The sequence below is a fragment of the Megascapheus bottae genome, chromosome 7 (genome assembly GCF_031878675.1).
Source record: "Megascapheus bottae isolate mThoBot1 chromosome 7, mThoBot2.hap1, whole genome shotgun sequence".
In the NCBI taxonomy this organism is placed as follows: domain Eukaryota; kingdom Metazoa; phylum Chordata; class Mammalia; order Rodentia; family Geomyidae; genus Megascapheus; species Megascapheus bottae.
The window spans coordinates 21,418,483-21,436,550 of record NC_143515.1 but is presented as its reverse complement, the minus strand read 5'-3'; the positions used below and the strand labels follow the sequence as shown (position 1 = coordinate 21,436,550).

Here is an 18,068-nt window from a genome sequence, read left to right as displayed (position 1 = left end):
TGCTAAATGGAGTTTTGCTAAGGTTGTGTTATTTGCCTCTTCCTTCACCCTATGGCTTGTGGTGTAGAGACACAGCTCCACAATTACTGTGGTATGCCAGTATCATAAATAACAAATACCAATAACTTTTTATTTTACAAGTCTTTTGGTAATTTTAATTTATTTTCATAGTAACATGCATTGTCTTGAAAAACACAATTGCTTATACTCTCTAATTTTTGAAATATTAGAACTTTTTTTCCAGAAAATAACTCTCTTAAGCTCATGTTAGAATTAGTATCTCTGATTTTTGTTGATGTTGGCTATTGCTTGGAATAAACTGGTGATTTGGAGTGTTCAATGGGGAAAGATCAGTGGGAGTGCTCTTGATAGCTGCTTCGGTACACATGAGCAAGTGATATTTAGGCAGAAGTAGCGTGTTAAACACAGAGCACATATAGCTGAGATTACATCATGCCAGGGGTCACGGGAACTGTGATGACCTTCAGTATTTTGCCAAACTGAAACCAGGTGACCAAGTGTTAATATCTCCCCACATGAAAATCAGTGGTGTCTGGGTATAACATGTGTTAGTTACTTTCTAGAATGGGTATTTTTTTGTGATGTGGGTTTTTCATCTAAGGCACACAGATGAACACAGTCAATGTTAGCCAATGGATACTTTGGTTCTAGAAGGTAATCCAGGTTGAGATTTTCAGCATCTACTGCTTTCTCTGTCCTCTCTTTACACTATTGATGATGTCAGAATGCGGGCAATTCATGGAGATCAATTTTAACCCTCATAGGATCCACTTACCTGTGGGGTTTTGTAGAGCTCTAAAAGTGCTCCAATTTCAGCTGAAAATGCCGATGAAGTTCCTACAATGATGGAAACTGATTTGTTTCTCATAGTGCATTGATAGTTAGGGAGAATCTCATCACTCCCAGAGAGCCACAGCAGAGCATTCTGTAAGGTTCTTCGGTCACTGTGGAAGACATTGTAGATATGATAACCCAAGGATAGATTGGGAAGTAGATGAGAGTCCTTATTGATCTCATCAATGGCGTAGTGAAAGGCCAGAGTATACTGGTAGTTCTTCCAAAACCATCTAAATAGAGAGAGCTGTGTTAGCAAGAGTGATCAAAGCATGGGATGCAATGTCAACTCCTTAGCCAAGGCAGGATGTTGTACTAAGGCTTCCATTCAGAGATTTTTGTCTTGGGGCATATGGAGATGCTGAAAAGGTTACAAAATTTCTGGAAGATTTTGCAGTGATTCTTAGACTCTTATGAAGTAATCTGTATGCCAAATAGCGATAGGTATTCAAGCATTGTGAATGGGATGTGGTAGCATTTATTTAAATGATTTATCTGGTAACTTTAGAGACATTCTGTTATCAATGTCTGTCCAATAGTTGTGTCTACTTGAATTATTTTAAATGAAGAGATATTATTTGAAAGACTCTTTTGCAGTATTTCCCCTGATCTTCTCTTAGGTAGGGAATAGTTTACTCAACACTGTGGTGTTTATAACAGTTGATATCAGCTTCAATTATTCCTCCCAAAACAACCCCTCAGACCCAACAATGATTAAGTTCCTATCCCTCCACAAAACTGGGAGAAATTGAGAAGATCCTACACAGCAAAGACAGATTGCAAGCTTGTTTCCCCATGGCACTCACAGCTGCCAATAGAGATAGTTTTTCAATATTTCTTTACTACTCTTACATATCCCAAAGTAGTCATAGTAAAGTTTGAAGCAGAGAACACAACAAATTCTTTAATTTTTTGAGTCTCATTTTATTTGCTACATGAATTTAGCATATATACAAATATATACGTATATATGTACATATTTTTAATCCACTTTTGATTCTAGATTCAACAATGTGCAGGAGCCATAGGCATCTAGTAACCTTTCAAAAGCCAGGTGCCAGTGGCTCACACCTATAATTCTGACTATACAGGAGGCTGAAATCTGATGATTATGGTTCACATTTGGCCTGGTCAGAAAACTAAGTGAGACTCTTATATCAACCTAACCACCAAAAACCTGGAAATGAAATATACAGCTAGCTCAAGAAACTAACCTTTCCAAGCTAATGAGCCAATCACCAAATGGGTAGAGGAGCTAAGGAAGGATCTCTCAGGAGAAGATATAAGAATAGCAAAAAAAACACATGAGGAAATACGTATCATATGTGGCCATAAAGGAAATGTAAATTAAACCAACTCCGATATTCCATCTCACTCCGGTTAGATTGGCCAAAATCATGAATTCAAACAACAAATGTTGATAAGAACATGGGGAAAGTGAACAGTTTTTTGTTATTTTTTTTTGCACAGTTGCTGAGAATGAGAACTAGCAACCAGTTTGGGTAGCATTCTTAATGTTATTGAAAAAAACAGGCATAGATCTTCCTTACAATCTGGTTGTACAATGCCTGGATGTCTACTTAGAATACCATAAGCCAGGATACCCTAAAGACAATTGTACATATATGTTTATTGCTTCACTATTAAAATGTTAAGTTATAGATAAACCTCTGATGCTGTGGATCCAAACTATGTGGTACCTAAACACAAGGGAATTTTACACAGTCATGAGGAAGAATATTATGCCATTTGCAGGAAAATGGATGGACCTAGAAAAATCATGTTAAGTGAGTTAAGCCAAGGTCAGAGAGACAAATAAAACGTTTTCTTTTATATGCAGAAGCTAGACATTATGTATGCTGAAGCATATTGAATTATATAGGACTCTAGGCAAACTCAAGTTAAAGATAACACAAAGCTTAAAAATTGTGTCTAAATGAAATAAAATACTTTTAATCTTATTCTGTAAAAGTGGAAATGGCATTTGCTCCTAAGAGACCAATGTTAAAATAAGAAATCACACAATAGATTGATGCATGTTACCATTAATTCCACTGAAAAACATCAAATAATATAAAATAAGCCACTCAAAAATGATTAAAAATCGTATAGGTTGTATAGGTTCATAAAATATTCATATTAAAAAATCCAGATAGACACAAATCATATTAGTGCTTGCCAGGGCGTGGGGGTGGTGGTGGAGAGGGGAATTGGAGAACTACAATCAGACATAAGGAATGGGAGCATAAAAAAAAACTGTCTTCCCAGTATTCATTTGGCAACAAATACCAAGAGTTTCTGAACAAGAAACTCTTGATTTATTATTCATATTCTCCTAGTTACCTTAATCAATGTGATAGAATTTTTGCTTTCAGGGACTGATCATCATGGTATAATACAGTCTCACAACCCGAGTCATATTTCAAATGTGCACCACCGGGTGAGCATGCCTAGTGCATCCATGTCAGACAACACTGGGTAGGCAGAGAAATAATACAGGTTCATAAAAAATTGTTAGATATGAGAAACCTGCTGGCAGGTTGAAACTAGACAAAACCACATTATACATGGCCCTCTTCTGCCAAAAATAGAGATGGCCTGAAACATCTCTGGCAGAACCATAGCAGGAAGACTGCAGTCTGACTACTAAGTTTGTGAAGTGGTGTAAAGACTCATCCATCTACTCAAACTTGTTCCATGAATAAAACGGGTTCTTATATTGTAGCTGAGACTAAAGACTCCTCCATCTCTGTGATAATCTCTCCTTTTCTCTCTTTTGGGTAGAGTAGAAACAATCACTAGCTGATTCCTAACCCTTGATTCATATTCATATGTATGAAGTTGTTGCCACAAGATATCTCATTTCACCTTTTTGTGAATGCTAAAGACACAGAGAGAATGAAAATGTTAATAGATAGGAGGGGAAGATACTGAGGATGCAGAGATCCTCATACAGATGAAAGACAAAGGCTTATAATCAATCTCAGAGATCATTAGCCTATCAGCCTGGCTGTGGCAAAAACGCCCCTGGAAACAGTATGTTTAATAGTCATATTAAATGAAGTAAGTCAGAGCCAACGAAACATATGCTCTGTGATTTCCTTCATTTGTAATAACATATTTCTAGTATGTCTAGCAGAATACCACAATAGCTCAATAACTGCATACATATGATCATATACAATGATGATAACTCAAATGAAGTCTAAGATATGGAAAAATGAGGCTTTTTTAGTGTACTGTTTATAATTGTTTCTCTTTTTTTCCCTTTGGGGGATTCTCTGCTGACACTGATTTGGACTTTGGTTCTGTTTGTCTTGTGTATATTTATCTGATAGGAAAGGGAATCACAGAAATGTAAGTCAAAGGACAAAGGCTGAACCAATGCAGCAGCAACAATATGTTGGAACATTACAACCTGGGGAATAAAGGAGTTGGGTAGGAGGGAAGCTGGAGAAAATGAGAGAAGGGGAAACAATGTTTGACAAGAATTGTACTTATTCCCTTACTTATGTAAGTGTAACTTCTCTGTATATCAACTTTACCAAAAATAATGATTAAAAGATGTGTTCTGAGGGTATGGGACTACTGAATTAAATGCTTTAGAAGAATAATTTAACTCATTGCAGTCAGTGCACCATGCACGAAGCACAAGCTGTCTGCTGGGGAGCTGTCACCAAGCATCAGTGTTTCAACTCAATTATCAGAAACATGGGCAACTTAGTGTCCTGAAGCCAATCAATGCAATTTATTCACTTATTTTTCCTGAAAAAAATACCAAGGCATAGTAAAAAGCATTGCTCCTACAAAAGACTTCTTTTTCTGTTGACTTTTAGTATCAAAAAGGTCTCATATGGTATGATTTCATTACTATCCTTTCTGGAGTATTATCAAACTTAGATACTCCTTATTTCCTTATTAAGTGCATTTCAAAATGCCCAGACAGCAAGTCTACATGAACTTCTTGACTCTTAACATTTACCTGGTTAGGGTTCAGTGGCTCAGAGACCTGTCTTGACAGTAGAGAGGATGGGGCTCAATAGTCACACACATGCTAAAACACCCCAGTCCTCAATGCATGAATATGAGGGGAAGGCAGATGGAGAAAGCATCAGAACATTAATTTCTCTTTTCTATCTCTATAGGAGTGGAAACAAAAGGCACAACAGAAAATAGAGTTGCAAATATATAAAGAAGGAAGAGAACTTAGAACTTAAGGGTTTTCTACTTCCATTATGATGCCCCCTTTTTACAGTAGCAAAGGAGATTAAGCAGGAAGGAAAGAATAGTCATTCCTCAGTCAACAAGTGCATGCAAAATAGAACTTACCTTTGAGGTATTTTTGTATAATCTGGATGGATTGTAAGAGATTGCTGAGACATGGAAGCTTCTTGGCCCAAGAGATACAGGGGGAAAAATGCACCCAAAACCAAGTCTCCATCTTGGAAGATACTTGACTTCAAGTATTTTACATAGCTTGGAATACCCACATACTGTGATGTGTGTGAAAATAGCAGGAATAGGAAAAGAACCAGAGACAAAGACATGTCAGAATCTGCCCAGCCGAGGAGCCAAACCCTGAATCTAGGCTAAACTGAGGCAAGGATGAGATTGGATAGTACCTCCAAACTCCCTTTCTTCTGCCTTCTGAAGGAAAAATAGATGTTGATGTAGGGCTCAGTGGGGCTCCCAGTCTTGAAGTATGCCTCCAAAGTGTAGAAAGAGTATCTACAACTGGTGTGCTGGCATATTAGAAAAAGGCACAGCTAGAAACAAACGGAAGGCATATGCAAGGAAGCACCATTCCAAGATCTCAAGTTGATGTCACTTGTTCAGTTCTGTCTTTGCGGTTTTGTTTTCTGCACCTCAATTCCAGTCAGGAGCTCAGGGATTCTCTGCCCGAAGGCTCTGCACCTGCCACTCTCCATCATGGTCAAAAATACCTTGGAAAAACATGTTTTGGACTTTGTCTCTTGGTGTCCATGGTATCATCATAGTCCAGTAGGACCTTCATCCTGTTTCAGTGCTCTGTCTTTTAATGAACCCAAGAACCCCTGGTGGTTGTATAAGCCTGTGCTGAGGGATTTGCAGGATTAGAAAGAGCTAGTGTTGCAATCAACAAACCACTAAGAATACTCTGCGATGTTTTGGAAAGAAAGTAAAGATCTGAGGTGAATCCCTGATGTCTTCTTGTGTAAGTCACATTGGACAATTTGTCATGTCTAGTCTTCCTTCCAGCGTTTCAGTGCCCTCCTGTTAGAAATATGTTTCGTGTGTGTGGAAAGTAGGCTATGGTCTATATAAGATGAACAACATCATCATCTATGATTAACATGGTTCTATTTGGCACAATAAAGCTAGAAATATAAAATGGGAAATTAAATCTTGACTCAAACTTCTATAGATAGGAGAATTCATCAAACTCACCAATTAAGAGAGAGCGTATAGGAAGTTGCAGAGCAAGATAAATACATGAACTTGTGAACATTATAGAATATGAAATAAGTATGTAGCCATCAGTATGAATGTTTTCACCAACTGTGAATCAACTAAAATTAAAAGCAGAAAAGAAAGATTATTTACAATTAATAAAAAATAACACTTTTACCAAACATTTAACAATGGTGGGGAACAATCTTTACATATGTTGAAACACTGATTAAAAAAAATTGAAGAGGACAAACACAAAATTGGAAAACTATCCCTTGTTCTTGGGTTAAATCAATACCAGTATCATTAACATCTTTACATTAATCCCAGATGATCTACACTCTCAATCAAATCCTTGTCAATATGCCATTAACATCTTACAGACGTAGAAGAAAATTCCTGTAATTTGTATGAAATTACAAATAATTTCAAATACTTAAAGCAACCTTGGATTAAAAAGAAGAAAAAGAGGTCATTGCATTATCTGACTCCAAAGTCACAAATATGTGGCACTAGTATAAAATAGACACAGAGACCAATGGGTCAAAGGGATAGAAATAAGACCACATATTTATAGATAATTTATTTTTGGAAAAGTATGCATTGGGAAAAGAACAAGCTTTTCAAGAAATGGTGGTTAGATACAGAAGAATGAATTTGGATTATCATCTTCTCCTATGAATAAAAGCCAATTTAAATGCATAAAGACGTACATATAAGACCTAATATATGAAACTATGGGAGAAAACAGAGACTATACTTTAGGGCACTGGAAAGGAAATTGATAAGGATTTGGATGAAAAACATCTGAACCAAAAGATGAAAAAGCAATAGGATAAATGTAATTAGATTTAAATCATCTGCACATCAATCATCAGAGTGAGTGACATTCCACAGAAATGTTAGAAGTATCTGCAAACTCTTCATCTGAGAAGTTGATAACTAGAATATATAAGAAGCTTAAAAACACACTAATGAAGAATGACTAAAACTCAAAAAATATATTTTCATAGATATTTCTGAAAAGAAGACATAAAATAGCCAATGAACATATACAAATGTATTTATGTATAATTCACAGGGTTTGAACATGAAAAAGCTGCAAAGAGATACCACTCTGACATTTTTTAAATTAAAAATAAACTCCTTTTCTTCCTGTCTTTTCTTTTTTTTTGTGGGGGAGAGGGATCATGGGCCTTGAACTCTGGGCCTGAGTGCTATCCCTGAGCTCTTCAGCTCAAGGCTAACACCCTATCCTTGAGCCATAGCCCCAGTTCCCGTTTTCTGGAGATTAAATGGAGGAGATAAGAGTCTCAAGGCTTTGTAGTTCCTGGGGCTGACTCTGAACTGCGATCCTCAAGTCTCAGCCTCCTGAGTAATGAGGATTCCAGGCATGAGCCACCTCGCCCGGCATAAACCTCCTTTTCTTAATGAAAGTAGCTATTATGTTTTTGGATGTAAGAGATCAAATGGGTGCAGCTGGGTACCTGCTTATCAAGGGTAATGGAATCATGTCAAGAAGTTGATTGGTGAACAGGTACAATTTTGTTCTGAATAAAAATGTGAGATCAAATGTAAACTATTTTTCTTGACACACAGGCATTTAAGGACTATCTTTAATATTCACACAATAGTTTTATTTAAACATAGCAATTCTTAAAGTTTACTATTATTACTATTGCTATGGAGTTGTGCAAAAGGGTTAAAATTCCGTATGTGAAGGTTATAAGCATTAAGTTCCTTGGTCAATGTCATTCTTCCCTCCTGCTTCCTCATTTGGGTGTCTTTAGAGCACACATCGTTTCACTATCAGAAATTTAAGCACAAAATAAACAATTTATTGAATATTTTGTTAATTGAACTAGTATAAATATCTATACGTAGAGTTTGCAGTGTTTTCTTACAATACTTTTTGCAAAAAATTTTCAGTTGATTTTTGTGCAAGGGAAAATGTAGGGTTGTAGATTTACTCTTGTTTATTGGAATTTCTAGTTTTTACAGTATTTCTTGTTAAAGAGGCTTTTTTCCCTCAACACATATTTTCCTCAATGCACGTTATTATTATTATGTTGTTGTTGTACAAAGAGTTTATTCCTAATTTTTGAGATTATTGTAAATGATATTGTTTCTCCAATCTTTCTCCAGACTACACAGTTTTGGTGTACAGAAAAGCTAGTTATTTTTTAGTTTAAATTTTTATCCTGCTACTTTGCCATAATTATTGATCAGTTCTAGAAATATATCTGCAAATACAATCTTTTGTATGTCTTTCTCTTATCTTTTTGTTCTGGCTAAGAATTCCAATACTATTTTGAAAAAGAGTAGAGTTTGGGTATCCCTGTGTAGTTCTTGATTTTACAAAAGCGATAGTTTTAGTTTTTCAACATTTAGTATGAGCTTGGCTGTAGGTCTGTCATATGTAACCTTTACTATGTTGAGGAATATTCCATTCATTCTTAGCTTCTCCAGAGCTTTTATTATACATGAATGTTGTATTTTATTGAACACTTTTTCTGCATCAATTAAGATGGCTGTGTGAATCTTGTCTTTGGCTCTGTTAATGTGGTATATTACATTTATTCTTATATTAATAGCCTTAAGTCTCTGGGATAAAAGTAATTTGTCACACCCATAATCCTGGCTGCCTTTGAGTCTGAGATCTGAGGATTACCATTCAAAGCCAGTCTGGGCAGAAAAGTCCATGCAACTCTTATAACCAGCCATTTAAAAGGTGGAAGTGAAGCCATGGCTCAAGTGGTAGGGTGTTAATCTTAAGCCCAAAGAGCTCAAGGATAAAGCCTAGAATTGGCACACATAAAAAACTGATTTTAGTGGCCGGGAGTTTGGCCTAGTGGTTAAAGTGCTTGCCTAGCATGCATGAAGACCCGGGTTCGATTCCTCAGTACCACATATAGAAAAAAGCCGGAAGTGGTGCTGAGGCTCAAGTGGTAGAGCTGTAGCCTTGAGAAAGTCCAAGGACAGTGCTCAGGCCCTGAGCTCAAGCCCAAGACTGGCAAAAAAACAAAACAAAACTGATTTTACTATAATGAATGCTTTTCTTTGCTAGTTGTTGAATTCTGTTTGCAAGTATTTTATTAAGGAGATTTGTGTTGGTGTTAATGAGAGTTTGCTTTACAGTTGTATATAAATATGTCTACATATATATATAAAATTTTTTTCTGTCAACTATGAGACTTGAACTCAGGGCCTGGACATTGTCCCTGAGTTCTTCAGCTCAAGGCTACCATCCTACCTCTTGAGCAACAGCTCCACTTCTGGTTTTCTGATTATTAATTGGAGATACAAGTCCAACAGACTTTATTGCCTTAGCTAACTTTGAAAATTGATCCTCAGAATTCAGCCTCATGAGTAGTTTGGATTGCAGGCATGAGCCATTGTACCCGGCTTACAGTTATATTTTTATTGTTGTTGTTAGTTCCCTCCCTCATTTGGGGATGAGTTTAATGCCCTCTTTATAGAGTGCTGTCTTCATAGAATCAGTTTGGTAGAGATTGTTCTATTTTTATTTCATGGAAAAGTTTGAGGAGTGCTGTTGATAGTACTTTAAAGATCTTTTATCTTATATAATTCAGCTATGAATCCAACAGGAACTGGAATTTTCCTTGTTGGGCACTCATTGTTACTTCCTTAATCTCATTTCCTGGGTCTGTTTAAATGGCTTATATCTTCTTAGTTCATAGACCTCTAGGAATTTATCTGTTTCTACTAAATTTTACATCTCATCTGAGTATAGTTTTTGAAAGTAATCCCTCATAATTTTTTGCATATATTTTTATTCTAATTAATAGAAGGGTTACATGATATTTGCCAGATAGAAGGTAAATTAATTCGCATACATTCATACCCTTTCTCATGTCTTGGTCCCCATTTCCCTCCCCCCTCATCTTATTTTACCCCCTTCCCTATCCAATTTCAAATAACCAAATACAAATATATCCAATATATCAGATAACAAAGTAAGATACTATAACAATATGAGATAATCAAGGGATAGCAAGAGAGATGAGACATAACATACTATGTTAAGGACAACAATCACTCATTATATGGCTTTTGTTTCTATATACTAGAGGTCCTTTCATTTAGCATCATACTGTATGGCCTTATGTATCTAGGTTTTGCTCTATTGCAAATCTCTGCTGGGAGAGCCCAAGGTTTCTACTGATTATGACAAATTAGCGAAGCCATTGAGTCTATCTTTTTTGAGTTTGGCTTACTTCACTTAATATGATTTTTTCTAAGTCTTTCCATTTCCTAACAAATGGGGCGATGTCATTCTTTCTGACAGCCGCATAGAATTCCATTGTGTACAAATACCACACCTTGTTGATCCACTCATCAACTGAGGGACATCTGGGCTGGTTCCATATCTTTTCTATGGTAAATAGAGCTGCAATGAACATTGTTGTGCTAGTGGATTTAGTATGCCCTAGATTCTGGATGGTTGGGTAAATACCAAGTAGTGGAATTGCTGGGTCATAGGGGAGCCCTATGTTTAGCCTTTTGAGGCACTACCATACTTTGGTTAAACAAATTTGCACTCCCACCAACAGTGTAGTAGTGATCCCTCCTGGCCACATCCCCTCCAGCATCTGTTGTTATTTGTTTTCCTGATCCTGGCCATTCTAACTGGAGTGAGGTGGGATCTTAGAGTTGTTTTGATTTGCATTTCTTTTATGACCAGAGATGTTGAGCTTGAGCATTTCTTCATGTGTCATCTCAGAGAACTTCCCAAATATCCAGAAGGGCAGGCCCATCCAGATACACGAAGCTTATAGAACCCCAAACAGACCTGACCAGAAAAAGACATCCCACCGCCACATTATAATCCGAACTAGATCAGTAGAGACCAAAGATGGGATTCTAAAAGCAGTCAGGGCGAAGAGAACAATTACCTATAAAGGCAAACCAATCAGAATAACCCCAGATTTCTCATCAGAGACCATGCAAACAAGTAGAGATTGGAAGAATGTATGTCATGCCCTGAAGTCAAATAACTACCAACCTCATAATTTTTTTTATTCCTTGCATGGTTGTTGTGATGTTTTTGATGTTTCATCTCTAATTTTGTTGATTTGGGTCTCTCCCCTGCCAACCCCCTTCCTTCCTTGCTTTCTTTCATTCTTATCAAATAAGATAGAGATTTGCCAATTGTATAATATTTTTTCAAACAACTAGTTTTTGTTTTGTTGATTATATGTATAGTTTTTCTTTAATTCATTGATTCCCCCGCCCCGATCTTTACCATGTTTTTCCATCTAGTAGATTTGAGGGTTTTTTCTTGTTTATTTTCAGAATCCTTACTTCATCATGAGTCTAATTAATTGAGTGATTTCTGTTTTCCTTATGTAGGTATTTAGAAGTATGAGCTTTGGTATGGTGTCATCATTTTCATTGAATTACAGGAACATTCTGGTTTCTGCCTTTATTTCTTTATTTCATAACCTAGTGTTCACTCGAGGTTATGTTTTTATATTTATTCAAGTTTGATGTGTGTCCTAAGATATGACCTACCTTGGACAAGGTTCCATGAGCTCCTGAGAAGAATGTAAATTGTGTGATTACTAGAGGTCTTTTGCTGATTTTGCTTGGTTAACCTGTCCTCTGGTGAGAGTGGGGTGTTGAAGTCCCCCAGTATTATTGTGCTTTGGTCTATCAGTTTTTGTAATTCTAAGATTATTTGATTTATGTTTTTGGATGCTCCACAATTTGTTGCATCTATATTAACCACTGTAATTTCTTCTTCCCGAGTCATTCCCCTTGTCAATATGTGATGACATTCTTCATCTCTTCTTCCTGAGTTTAATGTGAAGTCTATTTTATCAGGTATCAATATGTCTATTCCTCTTTGCTTGCAAATCTGTTTTCTTTGACTATCTTCTCCCATCTCTCTTCTCAGAATTTATGCTTATCTTTTTTATTTTTTATTTTGTGACATTGATGGGGCTTGAAATCTGGGCCTGGGTGTTTTCTCTAGACTCTTTGGCTCAAGGTTTGTGCTCTACCACATTGCCAATTCCAGTTTTCTGGTGGCTAATTGAAGATAAGAATCTCACAAACTTTTGTGACCAGACTGGCTTTGAATCATGATCCTCAGATCACAGCCTCCTGAGTTGCTGGGATTACAGGCATGAGTCACTGGTTGTTTCTTGGAAACAACAAATGGTTGGATCTGTTTTTTTGAGCCAGGCAGCTGCCCTATATTTTTTGATTGAACAATGGAGCCTGATGATATTTAACATTTACTGGAGATAAATACCGTATTTTCTGAGGTTTGTGTTGCTTGCTTCCTTCCTCTTCCTATTTTAATAAGTGAATCCTCTCATAGTTTGTATTCATTAATATATTTCTTTAATATTGATTTTCTTCTACTAATAGTATGCTTTCCTTTAGTATTCTTTGTAGTGTTTATTTATTGCTCACAAATTCTTTCAGTTCTTGTTTATCATGGAAAGTTTTAGTTTCTTCCTCATTTGTGGATGATAGTTTAATTGGTTACACTAATATAGATTGGGGAAGTTTTGTGTTGCTATTTTCAAATAGGTTCTCATGTGCCTTTAATTGTAAATTCTTCTGCCAAGTATGAAGAGATGAAGGAGGACTTTATTATGTATACCACAGAATTGCTTGCTTTTTTCTTTCTTTCTTTCTTTCTTTCTTTCTTTCTTTCTTTCTTTCTTTCTTTCTTTCTTCCTTTCTTTCCTTTTTTCTCTCTTGCTTGCTTGCTTGCTTCCTTGTTTGCTTGCTTACTTTCTTTCTTGATTTTAGTATAGATTTTTCTTTGAGACTTGGACTGGGATCTGGGTGTTATTAGGTTTTTGTCCCAAGATGAATACTCTGCCACATGAGCCATGCTTTCATTTCTGGCTTTTTGGTGGTTAATTGAGGTAAGAGTCTCATGCTGTTTCTTGTACAGGATGTCATTGAGCACCCATTCTCATGCATCACACTCCTGAGTAGGTAGGTTGACAGGTACTAGTCATCAGCATATCATTAAAATTTAAATCTGCTGTCATTTCTCTGTGGTGTGTGTGTGTGTGTGTGTGTGTGTGTGTGTGTGTGTGTGTGTGTGTGTGTGTGTAAAATCACCCCGCTGGATGAACTATGGCCTTAGGTGCTCATAGATTCTGTGCTAAAGTCTAGCACTCTCTATTACCACTCGAGCGACAGCTCCACTTTCAGATTGTACATGGCTAATTAGAAACAAAAATCTCTGGAACTTTAAGTTGAAGCTCATTTTTTAGATTATTTAGTCTTATTTCTCAGTAATATCTCACAATTACACCACCATTGAAACTTTACTTATCTTCTATTTCCAGTTTTTAAATAGTCTGTACCTTTCCCAATTTTAGACCAGTCATATTTTGCCACTTTTTATCATTTGGTATTTCTTCTCACCATCCATCAGACCTGGGTTCTTAAGTACCACACACACAGAAAAAGCCAGAAATGGTGCTGGGGTTCAAGTGATAGAGCATTAGCCATAAACACAGAGTGCCCAAGCTTGAGTTCAAGCCCCATGAGTGGTAAAAAAAAAGCCATCTGGGAAGAGCAAAGGCGTAATTAACTTCTGAAGCTTGTGGTTAAACTGAAGATGGACTACTTTTGTGGAAAGCTCCCAGAAGCAGATCATGAAAGCGCTATACTAAGAGGGAAAAGGAAAGACTGGATATCAAATTCAATATTTTGTAGGATTCTGTCTCCTATTTTGTTATTTTAATAATATCAGGTCTAAGTTGGAGGTAAAGGGTCCTAATGACAAGCCCAGTCACTTTAATTGAGAGAGAGGGAAGATGACAATTTGAGACCAATGTGAGAAATTCACACTGAGAACATCTCAGGAATTGGTCAATTCCCATGGGAAGGATGGAAGTTCATGGAAGTGTGAACACCCATGGAAAACTTCCCATTGAGAAAAGATCTTCTATAGATACAAGGTCTGAGAGGGACATCTGGAAAAGTCATTTCACTGGGATTATTTGCCAGAATTTGCAGGCAAGCTTGGGTTACCTGGAGACAAGCAGAAGAGAAGGCAAAACCCAACAATAAAGCCACATAACTACAGCCATCTGATTTTTCCATTGTTAAAACATATGCTGGAGAAGAGAGACTCTTTATAAATTGGTGGTGAGAAAACTGTGTATGTATACCTAGAAGACGGTCTAATCTCACCATTGTAAAACTCAATACAAAATGTATTAAAGGTATTCATGTGAAATATGAAATTTGAAACCACCAGGGGAAAATCTCCTGAAGATAAGGGCACAGATAATGATTTATAACCAGGAGCCCAGTTACCCAGGAAACACAGCCAAGAAATGACCTACAGGACCACATCAAATTTAAATGTTTCTGCATGTCAGTAGGAAAATGTGTATCTCTATACATGTATATGTATACAAATATATTTGTACCAGTACTAGGACATGAACACAGGGCTTGGACACTGTCACCAATTTTCATTTTTGCTTAGGTAGAACTCTGCTTCTGGGTTTTTGGTAGTTCATTGAAGAGAAGAGTCCTACAGCTTTCGTGGGGATGCTTGCTTCCAACCTCCATCCTCAGATTTCAACCTCCAGAGTAGCTAGGGGTAAGAGCTTGAGTTATCAGCACACAGCACGAAAACAATTCTTAAACCACCTAATTCATTTTCCATTTTTATGTGTTGTGGTATTGTTTTGTATCTGATTTGTTTTAATAAAAATGTTCAAGTGTTTGCTGCTGAGTTTGTGCTGAGCGTAAACAACATGTGATGTTTCAAACAATTACCAGTGCTTCCTTCATGTCTTAATGAAGTCGTTTTTTTGTTTTTTGTTCAAATGCATTTCGATTGGTAAACAACACTGAAAATCAAATATAAGTGACTTCTTGTGCTATCACTTAGGTAGAATATTTGTAAGACTTTGGGGAATGGATCTCCCTAGGCTGTCAGCTATTTCAACCCATCTTTCTCATCATTATGATTGCTTGTGGAAACTCATTTCTGAAATCCCTTTTCCTTCTCTGGATTCTTGTAGAGTTGTGTCATTGGAAGACTTTCTATGAAATTTGGAAAACAGGAAAGAATTGTGTATTTCTTGACATAAGCAGGCTGACACCTGAAAGAGGTGAGGGCTGGAGAATTCACCAGGGAGATTGTTGGGGCTGGTGAGAGTACCATTAGCCCAACTTGGCTCTTCTTCCACAGGGTGGAGAATTACAGAATTTTGTGACCAAAACTCTAAAAGAGCTTCACAAAACTGGAGAATCCCATATGCCATGTTCCAACTCCTCTGCTACCTCAAAAGTTAAGAAGCTTAGTGATTAGACTCATTTCTTGTATTAAAACAATTCCTGCCAGGTGCTTTTGGCTCATGCCTGTAATCCTAGAATCATAGCTACTTAGGAAGGTGAGATGAAGATTGTGGATCAAAGCTAGCCTGGGCAGGACCCGTTTTTTTTTTTAATTATTTGTATTTATTTTCAGTGTGATGTGTAGAGGGGTTACATTTGTAAAAGAGTGAGTACATAGCTTTTTTTTGCCAGACCCGGTGCTTGAACTCAGGGCCTGAGCATTGTTCTTGGACTTTCTCAGGGCTAGAGCTCTACCACTTGAGCCACAGCACCACTTCTGGCTTTTTCTACATTTGTGGCACTGAGGCGTCAAACTCAGATTTTCATGAATACTAGACAACATTCTTACCACTAGGGCAAACTCTCGGCCCCAAGGACATTATTTCTTGAACATTGTTACCCCTTCTCATGTTATTCTCCCACTTTCGCACCTTCACCCCTTTCCCAAGATATAAAGTTCATTTCCAACATATTGCGTTGTGTCTATCGCTGTTAGATTGGCTCACCCACTCAGAAATAACTGCAAGAGGTGCTGTGGCTAAAGTAGTAAAGCACTAGCTTTGAGCACCAAGCTGCTCGAGACAGTGCCCAGGCCCTGAGTTCAAGCCCCAGGACTGGCAAAAAACAAAACAAACAAAAACAAAAACATCCAGTCCCTCCCCAAAATAACCCAAACCTCAAACAAAACCCCCCAAAATTTCTGCTTGGAGAATCTTACCTGGATGATTTTGTTACTGTGTGAATCCCAAATGATGCTTTATATGACTAGGTAAGTGGTCCTGCATATTCATGAGAGACAGATACAGGAGAGCATTTGTCAACATTTCAGTCAAAAGCTTGCAGTAGCCAGGAGCTGATAGCTCACACTTGTAATTCTAGATACACAGGAGGATGAGATCTGAGGATCACAGTTCAAAGCCAGCCAGGGCAGAAAATTTGCTGTGAGACTCATATCTCCATTTAACCACTCAAAAACAAGAAGTGGCGATGTGGCTCAAGTAGTAGTGTTCTAGCTTTGAGCCTAAAGAGGCTTAGGGACAGTGCCCCGGCCCTCAGTTCAAGCCCTACAATCAATGAACAGAAAAAAAATGATTTCAATGGTGTTTATAGCCAGGCTGCATGTGAGAATCTGTGTCAGCAGGTGGAGGCAGCAGGAGGAGCAGCTGGGGCAGCCCAGATCCTCACTTTTGCTTCCCTGGGAGATTTTTGTTATGACTTGTATCACTGTGTAGGGATTTCAGATAATGTTGACAGTAATAAGTGGCTACATCTTCAGGCTGCAGGCTGCTGATGGTGAGAGTGAACTCTGTCCCAGATCCACTGCCACTGAACCTGGATGGGACACCTGATTCCAAATTTGATGCTTTGTATATCAGGAGCTTAGGAGCTTTCCCTGGTTTCTGTTGATACCTGTTTAAGTAACTGCTAATGCCCTGACTTGCCCTGCAAGTGATGGTGACTCTGTCTCCTGGAGATGCAGACAAGGTGGATGGAGTCTGGGTCATCTGGATGGCACCTCTGGCTCCTGACATGGAAACAGAATGAAACATCCACATCATTATGCAGGATTCCTGAGAATCTCCCAGACCACAAGAACTGAGCACAGTGAGCTGAAGACATTTCCATTGCTGTCTTTCCTTACCTGGGAGTCCCACCCCCAGGATCTGCCTTGAGGCCCTCATGTCCATGCTGTGTGCTGATGGGACTGACTCTTGCACGGGATTGAGCAGACCATGAAGAAATACTCAGGGCAGTGTGCTGTGTTCTGGGCATATGCAAATGCAGTGGCTGGGCAGGACTGGGAACAGCTGCAGGCTGGGCTGACTTCTGTAATTCAGCACAGCCAGATGTTCATGCATGCAGCAATGTGCAGCAGGATCTGCACTGTTCTGCAGACAGTGCTCTTCTCCCAGGGCATTTCTTCATAGCAGATGCTTTGAAAGCCGTAATTGTAGTGCATAACATATAAGCATTTGAAGGAGTAATTTATCTTGTGATGTTATGCAGGAACATATCCATGTCTGTAGGGACCACACAAAATCATCTTAGAGGATGAAGTATTCAATTTTTTAAAATAATTTATTAATGTTGAGTTTTACATCATATTTTAAATGACAAGTTTAACAAACAAGTGTTCAAGTAGGGAATCTCTATTTACAATCACTGGGACTTAGGATTTAGAACTTAATCAAAATTAGGCTAAGGGTTTGTATGTCATAGAAATATTAGTTTAAGAAATAAAACATTATGTTTATAGATTCATAGGTTTTTATGTCTATATAGTTATGTTTATATTTCCTTTACCATATCCATAACTTTGGGTATGCCGTTATTGTGTCCTCGCTCTTGTACTCTTTGGATTTAATAGCCACATATTAAGGATACCATGTGCCTTTTGTTCCTTAGGTCTTGACTTGTCTCACTCAACA

At 37.6% G+C, this 18,068-nt stretch overlaps 1 protein-coding gene across 1 annotated transcript in view; it reads right to left on the bottom strand.

The window, feature by feature from the left end:
* The window catches only part of LOC150060401 (vomeronasal type-2 receptor 116-like), a 47,128-nt gene that overhangs the window by 7,979 nt on the left and 21,081 nt on the right, over window positions 1-18,068 (bottom strand). Inside the window, exons 9-10 of the mRNA XM_090336235.1 lie at window positions 16,972-17,164; window positions 797-1,088 (exon numbers count right to left, since the gene is read on the bottom strand). Of these exons, the coding sequence (XP_090192361.1) occupies window positions 797-1,088; window positions 16,972-17,164 (485 nt within the window). The remainder of the gene's footprint in view (window positions 1-796; window positions 1,089-16,971; window positions 17,165-18,068) is intronic.